This window comes from Schistocerca nitens, chromosome 7, assembly GCF_023898315.1.
Source record: "Schistocerca nitens isolate TAMUIC-IGC-003100 chromosome 7, iqSchNite1.1, whole genome shotgun sequence".
Lineage (NCBI taxonomy): Eukaryota > Metazoa > Arthropoda > Insecta > Orthoptera > Acrididae > Schistocerca > Schistocerca nitens.
In genome coordinates, this window is record NC_064620.1 from 577,277,814 (window position 1) to 577,291,291 (window position 13,478).

General features: G+C 36.8%; 1 protein-coding gene across 1 annotated transcript in view; it reads left to right on the plus strand.

Moving 5' to 3' along the window:
• The window catches only part of LOC126195755 (serine/threonine-protein phosphatase 6 regulatory ankyrin repeat subunit A), a 427,181-nt gene extending 422,055 nt beyond the window's left edge, over nucleotides 1–5,126 (plus strand). The window contains exon 23 of the mRNA XM_049934383.1: nucleotides 4,684–5,126. Within this exon, the coding sequence (XP_049790340.1) occupies nucleotides 4,684–4,898 (215 nt within the window). The 3' untranslated portion in view covers nucleotides 4,899–5,126. The remainder of the gene's footprint in view (nucleotides 1–4,683) is intronic.
• The last annotated feature ends 8,352 nt before the right edge of the window (nucleotides 5,127–13,478 follow it).

Consider the following 13,478-nt stretch of genomic DNA (forward strand, 5'->3'; position numbering starts at 1 on the left):
AATATCTGGTGCAATGGGATACATCCCCTGCCATGCACCTCATAGTGATTTGCAGAGTACAGTTTTGGATGTAGATGTCATGTGAATAGATTAAACAAAACAGACCTGGATAAATTATTTCTAAATTACATGGTTATCACATCACCAAAACAGAGGAATATCGAGAAAGAAGCAAAGACAAAGAATAGTGTTTTGATAAATTACAGCATAAGGAAAATAAATGGTCATACTACCTGTATGTGCTGCAACATTTCAAGCTAAATCATGATGTCCAAAGACAAACTCTCAAATCTGGCCAATAAATCCTATGTAACAGGGAAGTTACCAGCTGAAAACCAAGGAGGAGACAACAGCACTGATGAAGAGAAGGAAGTTACGCAAGCTGTAAAGAATGTTATCAAAACATACAGATGTAGAGAGAGCCACTGTTCAAGGAAAAATTCCTGAAAAGGATATTTAACATCCAAGCACAGAAAAGGTTTATACATCTATGTGGATGAGTAATATTCTAGGATTGCTCAACCAGAGGGGTTCAGATCATTGTCAGTTGATATCTAGATGATCCTTTCTGTTCCAGGAGTACTGAGGTACTGAGTTAGTGAAGTACAGCCTTAGAGACTCAGGTAGGGGCATAGTGTCTGTCAAGTAGTTATCTGAAGTGTATCTGACTTTGCTGTTGCCATCAATACCAAGTATAATGCCCATAGTAAGTTCAGAGTCCTGTAAAATACTCATTTTATTAATGAATGGTATTACAGTGTTCTGTTTCTCCTCAAATCCTGTAACAGCAACAAACCAGTTACATCTCACAAGGAAATGGTTAAAGGAAAGGGCTACATGTACCAGTTTTAGTTTTTCACAAATAAGAGTATTATCTGTTGATATCAGCTGTTTGAGACTCTTTTTAATCTAACCATTCTGCAAATTATTCTAAATCTTAAAGTTCCAGTGAGGTTTCTGTGCTTTATATTTGACTCAAAGCCATAACATTTTCCATTCCTAAGGAATCCTGTGGCAAGTTCTCTGAAGATGCTGAATTTCTCACAGTGCCTTAGCTAAAGATCCTGGGGGAGAGATCTGTCATGCCTGCTTCAACTTTATATAGCATTTGTGTGATCTCTGCTAGATTGTGGGTGCATATTGCACAGACTGATCAAATCTATGTGTATCAAAAGCATGAGGGGATTACGCTGGCACGTATAGAATCAATCCCATATGCAACCTCAGTGCCGAAGCACCAAGCACTTGCTATACAGTGACAACCCTACACAGTGCATCAGGTATACTGTTTCTTAACTTTTCAGAACCATCAGTGCACCAGTCAGTTCTGTACCATACCATGAAAGTAATATTCACAGACTGTGGCATTAACTCCCAAGGTCATTTGTATCCACACAAAGCACAGCCATGTACCACTTGGTGTGGAATGAAACTAACCCAAAAGGTTTATCAGTGGGAATCTAGATGATGCACTCAACATGTCCTGAAGTTCTGCTTACCAAATGAATGTACACAGTTTTATGTGGGGTTTCATGCAATTTTGAGGACACCAGAGCAGTTTAGACATTTTTGTACTTCCTCACCCAAGTCTGAGTGCCCAGTAATGTACACAGTTCATATATTCTGTTGATACAGAAGTTCACAACATTCAGTGCCACATTAGAGGTGCAGGTATTCACAGGTCCAGTGAGGAAGCTCCCACATTCAATCTAAAGTTGAGATGTGCACAAAGTGTGGTTAAATTTTCCGGTTAGCAGGTTAGATGAAGTGAACAAATATAGTTGTGTGATTAACTTCTTGTGGTTGGGGTTCACAATTATGTAAAACTTTTTAAAAGACATTACAGTTGCCACTGACCATAGAAATTATTTATTTTCACTATTAAAGTTTTGAGAGGAATATGGAAAAAAACTGTTCTTTAGCGCATGTTAAATTTTGAAAAATATTCTGATGTATACATATGTCATCATTGCTTCTGAGCTTTTTAAAAAATTTAGTATCTTTAACAAACATCCCAACAAAGATTCTACATTGTTAAAAGGCTAAGATATGACAATGATTTCTATACAAGTTGGGAGATCTTTAAAGTTTGACATGTGCAAATGCATAGTCTCTTTCAGTATACTACTTGCAGATGACAATAAGTCTGAAATTACAACAGAGAAAATAAATAATTGCTACATTCATTGGCAAATATGGTATCTTTTAAAGAGAATCGTGTGAATTGATTTAAGTTCTTACCATCATGTGGCATTCAAACTATAATTTATTGGAGAGGACAATTAAGCACTTCCATCATGGAGAGTGGAGTCAAATTGCACTTTGATTCCTCTACTCCTCCCTTCTATGAAACTAATGTAAATTGCTCCCCTAGCAGAGGTCCTGGGTACAATGTTGCTGATGGCACAGTAATTGAAAACAGAGAGAAAACTATAAAATCATTCCAAAATTTATTTAAATGCAAGAGAGAAAAAAATAGATAATACATTTACATTAATGTAAATCAACACTTACCTCCAGTTGATATCTTATTTTTTATCAGCTCATTAGTCTGTTTTGTTAAGATTAATTCTGCAGATATTTTAATGTTTCCACCTAACTTCAATGATTTATTAAGATATTGCTGAGTTTTATTGAGAATGTGTATTTCAATTTTCCAGTGAACATGTTTCTGTATTTGGTTCAGGTGTTCTCAACAACCTCTTTATGAAACAAAATTATCTTATTTTGGATGTTGTTGTAGAGTTTCTCTTACTGAGAACAAATGTCTTAACACTTCATAAAGCAATATAATTTGAACAAAAAAATGTTTAGCAAGTGCCTCATCTCCTAACAAATTAGTAATCCAAGCAATAGTAAAAACTTCACTTGGTTACTAACTCTCTCCTGTTGGCAGTAACATGGATACATTGAAGTTTTGTTGTAAGCAGACTGTTTGTAAATAATCAATCTAAATTCATGTTTCAATGTTTATTGATTTAATTCTGTTTTTGAAACTTATTACAAATTATATTAGGTTGGTGTACAAGTTCATAACATTATTGTTTAGTGTGTTGGTATTTCTGTTGCTATTAGTTTATTTATTGATCATCAGTTTTTTATTTATAGTTCATTGTTGCTATTTGAATTTACGTATTGTCCATTTTGTCATTTGGAGATAGTGAATGGGGCTGCAGGTGCTATAAAATGGAATGCCAAGTGGAGATATGGAGATAGTGAGTGGAGCTGTGGATGCTAGAGAATGGCATGCTGAATGGAGGTATCTGAACATTTCTGACATATTCTTCTGTTTCAGTTCAGTAAAGGGGTAACAGCAGCATAGGCAGCCAGAAACATTTGCACCATGTATGGACATACTGCCACTGGGTAAAGCACAACAAGAAAATGGTTTTCTCATTTAAGGAGGATTGTTTTGACATTAGTGACTGTTCACATTGAGGAAGACCTTTGGGTTTTATTGAAGATCATTTTAATGCATTAATACACAGTGATCCACGTCTGCATACTCAAGAACTGGCAAAAAACTGAACTGTGATCATTCTATCATCGAATGACATTTTCGTGCAACGGCTTCAAAAACTTTGAGTATGGGTACTGCATGCTCTAAGACAAAATCACAAATATCAGCAGATGGCCATATGTGCATCTGTTTGCTTGTTATAAATTGTCTCATGAATAACACCAACTTGTTTTTATGCTGACATAAGGAAAAGAAATGAATGGTTGAGCCCAAACAAAGCAGCAACTCTCCGTACAAATACCTGTGTGCATCCACAAAAGATAATGTTGCGCATCTGGTGGAATAGCAACAGTGTGGTGTACTAAGAATTGCTTCCCCCAAGTGTAACCATCACTTCTGACATGTATTGTCAATGACTGAAATGTCTTGCAGATGCAATCCAAGAATGATGAGGAAGACAGCGTGACGTGATGCTACTCCGTGATGATGCCCACCTGCATTCTCAAACAGTTGAAAATCCAGGATGGAATTTACAGTATTATGGAAAGAATAGTTGCTACTCACCGTATAGTGGAGATGCTGAGTCGCAGATAGGATTCTGTGACACTGACAAAAACACTATACAGAAGCTGGGTGGGAAGTCATTCTGCACCCACTTTATTCGCCTGATCTTGCACCATCAGATTTTCACCTTTTCCGCTCTCTGTCAAACAACTTTCAAGGAACTTCTTTTCCAAATGGAAATGCACTTTGAACATGACTCAATGAGCTTTTTGCTTCAAAATCACATGATTTCTACAGTTTCAGAATCAAAAAGTTACTCCAGCATTGGCATACTGTTGTAAACATAAGGAGAATATATTATTGATGACTAAAGTCTCTGTTATGTGTATTGTTGTGTTTATTAAACTTAAGGAAAATGGTATGAACTTAAGCACCAATCTAATGTTAATGTAACATATAATACGGACAGCTTTCAAACACTTCAGTAACTTTGTGATTTCAGAACTGTGCTTGTATCTACATTAAAAGAGCTGATTTTAGCTCTGTATATTAACTGAAAATAGGTTGATTCAGTAAAGATTCATGCACAGAAGTCTATTTATACACCATGAAATTCACGAAGTACTGTCTTAATAATTTTTTTGTACAAGAAGAAGAGAAATCTGTGTAAATAATTTATACTAAGAAGCATTAATTATCTGTCTTTCATCTGATTTCAGATTCAGTTGCTCTGAGTGTTGTACACTTGAGCCCTCTGGGATCACAGCTAAGCTTTAACAATGTCACACGGATAGAAAATGTGACAGATTGGGAAGCAATAGCTAAAAAATACAGAATTCTGATGGGTGAGGTTGAAGAAAGAGTTGGAAGCTCTGCATCAGATGATGATATTTCAAATGTTGAAAATGAATCCAACAATAACCATGAGAGCTAAAGACTCATTACATTGCTGATACTGTATGAATCTATGGAATATCATATTAAAGCCTAATCATATGTAGATTTCATAAATTAAGATATTTTCTCTGAAAAAAACAACTGGGCTTCCGATGTAACACCATCATTAAGATAAATTGTAAACATTTAAAGAAAAGTACTGTGCCACTACATGGAATTGTCTTTTGCCATTTTGCACAAATTATAATATATATCGACAAGTAGGAACAAGTGCTTGCAAATTTTTTTATAAAACTTTTATACAGAGTGTATAGAATGAAACTAAAAATATTTTACTTACTATTAAAAGACTACTTCATAGTAATGTTTAAACAGATATCTTTATGAAAGTGATTGCTTTTGGATTGTTAACTTTTAATTTCTGTAAATAAAATTGTGTCATTTCTAAAAAAAAATCTGAATTGAAATAACAGTGCCTTCCATACAATTAATAAACATTCCCTATATCATTAAACAGTTTCAGGTTATGTATATTTAACATCTCATAAAGGAAATGTATGTTTATTTAATATAATGAGCAAGGAAATGAGATTGAAGAGCAGAGTTTCTCCAACCATTATACTTATAAAACTTAGTATCAATTAACTCTTTTAAATTGCCATTTGTATTCTTCTTCATATTTCATTATACTGATCCCACACTGAACTCAGCAGTTCAGTTATTTTTACGTTTATATTCTCATTTACAATGCACAATTTTAAATTTCTGGGGCTGTTCTGCAAACTCTGCTAAAGAACTTCAGTATTTATTCAGCTATGAATTGAAATGTTAACAGTTATAAAAAGTGTATCATATACATGTAAATAAAGTGGAGAAGGCATTATTGAAATCCAACTGTTTTCACTTTCTTCACAGGTTTCATATGCTTAGTGCCTTGTGGAAATGAGTGACTTTTTACAGAATGTAGTATCTTAATGCTAACCAAGAAAGGTGATAGTTGTGCAATAGTTGAACCCCCGCATGAGTTGCCAGCAACAGTTTGAAGAGATTATCAAGATGGCCATAGTACCATGAAGCAATGGGTTTTACGTGATAACTGCAGTAATTATAAATGTGGGCCTAATAAATTAGGAAACACTGCCATAATCAGTCATCGTTGTTCCCTTTTTTTCTCATGTTAGTAAGCTCTTCCAAGTCCAGTTGCCCTGTGTATCTTCCTTGCCAGAATCTTCTCTTAATTCTCTGCTACTCAAATCATGCGCAGCACTTTCATAGTGTTTTCTTCTTTCTAGCCTCTTTTCTGGGAAGAGCACAAAAATTTCTTTCTTTTTTAGACCAACTGGCAGTGTGGTCACTACACACCATGCTAATTGTCCTTTGACAGTGACTACAAACTAATCAGTTCTTACATAGCTTAATATGGAAAATTTGGGCTATAACATAAATGTGATTTGTCACAGAATTGGTACTAACACTCCACTCACCAAAACATAGATGTGGAACAAAATATGTAATTTCATCATTAAGAAACAAGTATGTATAATGCACAATGCTCTGTGCAAGAGGACTGTATCTTTATCATGTTTGGTTACCTAACAACTAGTGTTCCTTTCACACAATAATCAGTTGTTTTCTGAAAATGGTCCAATTAGTCAAAATCTAGTTTGATGTGAAGAAAAATCAATAGAAAAAAATGTGTACTTGTTATTCAACCTTAAGCATGAAATTGTTCTTCCAAGAATAATTGAAGAATCCATACATAAGACTGGTATAGATATTCATACCAAAAAATAAAACTCTATACTGTAATATAGAAAGCAGCACACAGTCTACAAAGAAGTTATTTTTACTTCTGTTATCTTGGCTCTAAGTTTCATAGTTCATCCTAAATTCACTCTTATCATCTTCCACAAACCATTATGGGGTAAATGTATTGGCACGTAAGTATAAGTATCCCTTGATCTTTGAAGAAACTTCCTCAAAATCTCCAGTTATCAAATCTACATAACATCCATACTGCAAGCTTCTGCGGAAGAAATATCTTTTTGACCTTAGCTGCATTTCCTCAGATTACACCCGGGACAGTGCTGAGTGAAAGTACACTAACAATCCCATTTGCAGGCTAACACAGTGAGACAGACTTCCAAATGCAAAGCAAGCAGAGATCAGCTTTTTCATCAACTTTCTTTATTCTGGTACAACTCCAGTTTATTATCAATCTGAATGGCTAGGAATGTCACACTTGGAGTCTCATCCAGTGTGTACCCACTGATGTCTATCAGTGGTATCTGTAAGTCACTTTTACTTGTCTGATATACTGTATAATATGAGCCATTGTAAGATTAAACTATTTGCTGTGAACCAGCTGGTAAGTTAGTTATTTAGTTGTTCCACAGATCGTATCTATGATATATGTTTTGATTGAAATGTGCAAACAGAATATATATACAGGGCTATTACAAATGATTGAAGCGATTTCATAAATTCGCTGTAGCTCCATTCATTGACATATGGTCATGACACACTACAGATACGTAGAAAAACTCATAAAGTTTTGTTCGGCTGAAGCCGCACTTCACGTTTCTGCCACCAGAGCGCTCGAGAGCGCAGTGAGACAAAATGGCGACAGGAGCCGAGAAAGCGTATGTCGTGCTTGAAATGCACTCACATCAGTCAGTCATAACAGTGCAACGACACTTCAGGACGAAGTTCAACAAAGATCCACCAACTGCTAACTCCATTCGGCAATGTTATGCGCAGTTTAAAGCTTCTGGATGCCTCTGTAGGGGAAATCAACGGGTCGGCCTGCAGTGAGCGAAGAAACGGTTGAACGCGTGCGGGCAAGTTTCATGCGTAGCCCGCAGAAGTCGACGAATAAAGCAAGCAGGGAGCTAAACGTACCACAGCCGACGGTTTGGAAAATCTTACAGAAAAGGCTAAAGCAGAAGCCTTACCGTTTACAATTGCTACAAGCCCTGACACCCGATGACAAAGTCAAACGCTTTGAATTTTCGGCGCGGTTGCAACAGCTCATGGAAGAGGATGCGTTCAGTGCGAAACTTGTTTTCAGTGATGAAACAACATTTTTTCTTAACGGTGAACTGAACAGACACAATGTGCAAATCTGGGCAGTAGAGAATCCTCACGCATTCGTGCAGAAAATTCACAATTCACCAAAAGTTAACGTGTTTTGTGCAATCTCACGGTTTAAAGTTTACGGCCCCTTTTTCTTCTGCAAAAAAAACGTTACAGGACACGTGTATCTGGACATGCTGGAAAATTGGCTCATGCCACAACTGGAGACCGACAGCGCCGACTTCATCTTTCAACAGAATGGTGCTCCACCACACTTCCATCATGATGTTCGGCATTTCTTAAACAGGAGATTGGAAAACCGATGGATCGGTCATGGTGGAGATCATGATCAGCAATTCATGTCATGGCCTCCATGCTCTCCCGACTTAACCCCATGCGATTTCTTTCTGTGGGGTTATGTGAAAGATTCAGTATTTAAACCTCCTCTACCAAGAAACATGCCAGAACTGCGAGCTCGCATCAACGATGCTTTCGAACTCATTGATGGGGACATGCTGCTCCGAGTGTGGGAGGAACTTGATTATCGACTTGATGTCTGCCGAATCACTAAAGGGGCACATATTGAACATTTGTGAATGCCTAAAAAAACTTTTTGAGTTTTTGTATGTGTGTGCAAAGCATTGTGAAAATATCTCAAATAATAAAGTTATTGTAGAGCTGTGAAATCGCTTCAATCATTTGTAATAACCCTGTATATATATGTGTGTGTGTCTATGTCTATGCCTGTGTGTGTGTGTGTGTGTGTGTGTGTGTGTGTGTGTGTGTGTGTGTGTGTTCAATTGACACATTCCATATCACATAGAGCAGGCATTTAGTTACATACAGGCACAATGAAAACAGAATGCTTGAAATATTTGGCTTTTAGACAGAGTCCTTCAGAAGAAGAAAAGCCATACAACTCACACCACATGGCCACGTCCAAAGGCAGTAAGGAGATCCTATGACATATGTAATGTACCATGAGAAATTGTGAAATTCTCGGTCTTTTCAGGACACATAAGAAGGATTAGTTGAACAATATACGAGGAAAATACCTCTAGGTTCTACTGGGAGTCGCATAATTGTATAGCACAGAGACAGGGTGAGTGTTGAAACTTTTATTGGATGGATTAGAAAATTTAACATTAATATTTATGAATTAACAGATGATGACAAAGCCATTCTGCAAGAGACAGAGCAGAGGACACTGGATGCATTCTTACATGGTCTCCTGTCAAAATTTCTCACAAAACGTGACTGGAATTCCCAAAACATTTACACAAAGCTTTAACATCAGCAGAGATAGATGGCAAAATCAGGATAGGAAGAGAAAGTTGTATTAAGTGCAGAAATTGTATGCTGTCTATGTCGTCAGTGTGGTCACATTTGTCAGAATTGCAGAAACCTCTGGTAAAAGGGTCAGGGACACTCAGAATGAGAATGTCTGTGCAGGACATGTGAACATGTTTTTGCTAGCTTGGTTTTTTTTTAAAAAAAAAAAAAGAAGAAACAAATATGCATGGAAAACGATTTACAACTGAAACTAACGAACTTCAATTCAGATATAGAAAGCGTCATTAACACCAAATATAAAAATTATATATAATATGAAGCTGAACTTAGTACTGTATGAAAAAATGCTTTGCTGAGTAATAATTTTGAAAATTGTGAAGGGAACATAATTAAAAAAGAGAAACAATATTTTGCCACATAAGACTTTTATTTGATGCAAATTAAATGGTGAACTTAATGTGATTTGTGGCATTGTTTAGTCTTGGTGTTAATGTTGCTTTCTATATCTGAATTGAAGTTTGTTAGTTTCAGTCGTAAATCTTTTTCCATGCACATTTGTTTTTTCTTTTAAAAAAAGCTAGCAAGCTAGAAAAAGCATGTTCACATATCTAAGTAGTTGTGAATCCCATTAGTTCCTTCAAAGCTTTGTTTGCAAGCACTCCATACTCTGCCTGTAATTTGATCCAAAATGGGATTAGGCTTAATTCTTAAAATAAAGTTTTCAAAGAAGAATCACACGATAATGCTATCAGGGGGTTTTCCGTAGATGCCAACAGTTTTAACTTTTTACGGTTTCCCTCTTCAAGCAGGTTTCTTATCCATATCAGTTCATCAGGAATTCTTGGAAAGTAATACCTACAGCAAGAAATAAGTATTAAGTAACACTCTTGAATAAGCAAACAACTATCAGTGGGATTAATGTGAAACTATCAGATTCTTTTGAGTTCACTATGTGGGGATGGCTTAACTATCATTTTGGTAATGGAGGTGGTTGAACTTAATTGTTACTTTTCTGTATTCGATAAAAAACAATAACATGAAAATTATAAACATATTTAATAAGGAATACTTCAAATGTAAGTGATTAGTAGTAAAATTACTTCAGAATAAGTACCTAGAGACCAGTGCTTCAAGATGTTCCTTCATAGCAGCTGCTATTTCTTCGTTAACTTTGATTCCGTATGTTTCTAAGAAATTATTGAGGAGTGGGAATGCATCAGAACAGCTCTCTTTCACTTTACTGGACCATCTTTCAAATTTTTTAATAATTACTTCTATTTTATCTTGAACATAGAACTTGTAGACTTCCTTCCCTTGCAGCGATAAATTGACGCTATCAAGAGCACTGAATACATCGCCCAAATATGAAAGATGTATTAGTCATTTTTGTCATTTATCATGTCCAAGAAACTGCTCACAGATTTTGCATCACTGTTGTGCTCCAACAGGAAGATTCTCAGTCCCTCTCGAAGCTCAGATAATCTCGATAGCACTTTCCCTCTTGACAATCAGCATACTTCACAATACAGGAGAAGTGTTTTGTGCTCACTCACCGCACATTATGGCAAACAATCTTGAATTTTTAGGTGCAGATTTAATGAAATTCATAATTTTCACTGCATCATTAATGATTTTCTTCAGGCTTTCAGACAGACCTTTACATACAAGGGCCTCTCGGTGCAGGCTACAGTGAGTCCACTGAACAGAAGGGGCAACTGCCCTAACTTTGACAACGAAACCTGAGTAAATGGTAGACATAGCATGGGCACCATCAGTCATCAGTGCAACACATTTTGTCCACTCTATTTCATTTTCTACCATAAAACCATCAAGATATTTAAAAATTTCTTCCCCTGTTGTTGTCATTGACAAGCATTTACAAAGGAGCGTTTCTTCCTCTATACTCCCATCAAATTCATTCCTAGCAAAAGCTAAAAGAACTGCCTTGCCAGCTGTATCTGTGCTTTCATCAAGCTGAAGTGCAAAGTAGACACTTTGCTTGAAAACTGTGATCATGGACTGTTTTACAAACTCAAACAATTTTATCAATCCTGCTCTTTACTGTTGTGTTTGATAGGGGTATTTTGTCAATTAGTCTTGTGTGCTTTTTGTTATATAAAGCATCAGATATTATTTTGGCTGCTGGTAAAATAATATCCTCTACTCCGATGTGTGCTGCCCCCTTTTTGGCTATCAATAATGACTGCTGATGTGAAGCGATTGTAGCTTGTTTAGTTTGTTCCCCAGAAGTCAATTTTGTCATCACTGATTTTCACCTTAAAAATCCTCGTTTTTTTGGTTTTGGAAAAAAATCAATTGACTTACTTACATATTCTGGATTTTTCTTTGATAAATGTCTTTTCAGTTTTGAGGGTTTCATACTCTTGTTAGCAACTACTTCAAAGCTCACAACACGCTGAGGAAGCAGCTCTTGATCCGTGCCAGAAAACACAAAGCCATAAGTCAAATAATCATCATTGCATTTACAAAAGCAAAATTTTACCTACTTCTGGAAGGAGTTCAGCTCACCAACTTCACTAACAAAGTCACATTTAAGGGTATTACATGATGCACTGGTACCGGATGTTGAAGGCTTGTCGTAATTACATGAAGTATGTCTTTTATGGCACAGCACTGTTTTAATCCATGCATCCATAATGAAATAAAATGGAACAAGCCGCCACAATAAACATGCATGCACAGACTATACCAACAAACAAACAAACAAACCATGCTTTCACAGTCATGAGCCATATTGTCACAAGTGGAAGGGAAAGCAGTGTTACATTACCGCAATTACCAACAAGTCCTGCACCTGCACTGTTCTCGTTTTGCCCAGAGCACATTATGAAGTCAGTTTCTTGCTTAAAGTGATTTTGTATATAACTATTCAGATTACAAAGCTTTCCTCCTGAAATAAGATTTCACATTTTCAGTCGGTAAGATATTTTACTTGGTTATTTTAAAAATTATCTGGCGACCCACATGAATAGGTCTCATGAGCCCCTAGTGGGTCACAACCCACAGTTTGGGAAGCACTGCATTAGAATATCACAGTCAGACAGCAGCAACCAGCCGAGGCAGAACTAGCAACAGGGAAGTAATGGATTTTGTGACTTTTAGGGAGTTCCTAACCACTAGTGAATTGTATAATTTCATCTGCGTGCTTTGGCAGTTTAGTTTCTTGAGTTTCTGCCTGTTAATTTAATACCTAATATACACAGTTCTCAAATTTTCATTTTATGTCGGAAAGTAAAACGACCTTGTGACATATTACAAGTTCAAAATCAGGAGCAAATTATTTAGTCTCACGTGAGTGGTTCAGTACTTCAGTTTTTGAATATCTGCATATTAATCTAATTTATTAGACACAGTTCTTGCGCTTTTGTCAGTGTCTGCAGAAGAGTTCCTCAGCATGTGTCGATAGTCAGTTTGTCTGAGAAGTGTAGTTTTCCACAGTCTTTAGCGAGGATAGGGACTGTGATTGTTGGGTGCGGATGTGGGTCAAGTTGGTGACACTTTGCTCTCACTGTCAGGTCGAGACAGTGATTGCTTTCATTGTTAGTTGGTAATTGGGAGCTCCAATGTTAGGCATGTTATACGCCCCCTTAGGAACATGGCTGCCAAGAAGGGGAAGAAAGCCAATGTGCACTCTGTGTGCAATCAGGTGGAGTCATTCCAGATGTGGAATGGGATGCCATGAGGAGCACAGGGTGCAGCCAACTGCAGGTGGTGGCTCACGTCAGTACCAATTATGTGTGTCGCTTTGCATTGGAAGAGGCTCTCTCTGCTTTCAGGTGGCTAACAGAAGTGATAAAGGCTGCCAGTCTTGCTTGTGAGATGAAAGCAGAGCTCATCATTTGCAGCATAGTTGACAGAACTGATTGCAGACCTCTGGTACAGAGCCAAAGACTGTGTTTTATTGACAGGACACTTAGAAATTGTAACAGATCCCCTAAAGAGACTGCGTACACTATGTTTGTCCATTCTCTTTTAGAATACTGCTGTGCACTGTGGACCCATGCCAGATAGGATTGGTGGAGTACATCAAGAAAGTTCAAAGAAGGGCAGCACGTTTTGTATTATTGTGAAATAGGGGAGAGAGTGTCACTGAAATGATACAGGATTTGGAGCAGACATCATTAAAACAAAGATGTTTTCCATTGCAGAAAAATCATCTCACGAAATTTTAATCACCTACTTTCTCCTTTGAATGTGAAAAAAATTTTGTTGATGCCAACCTACACTG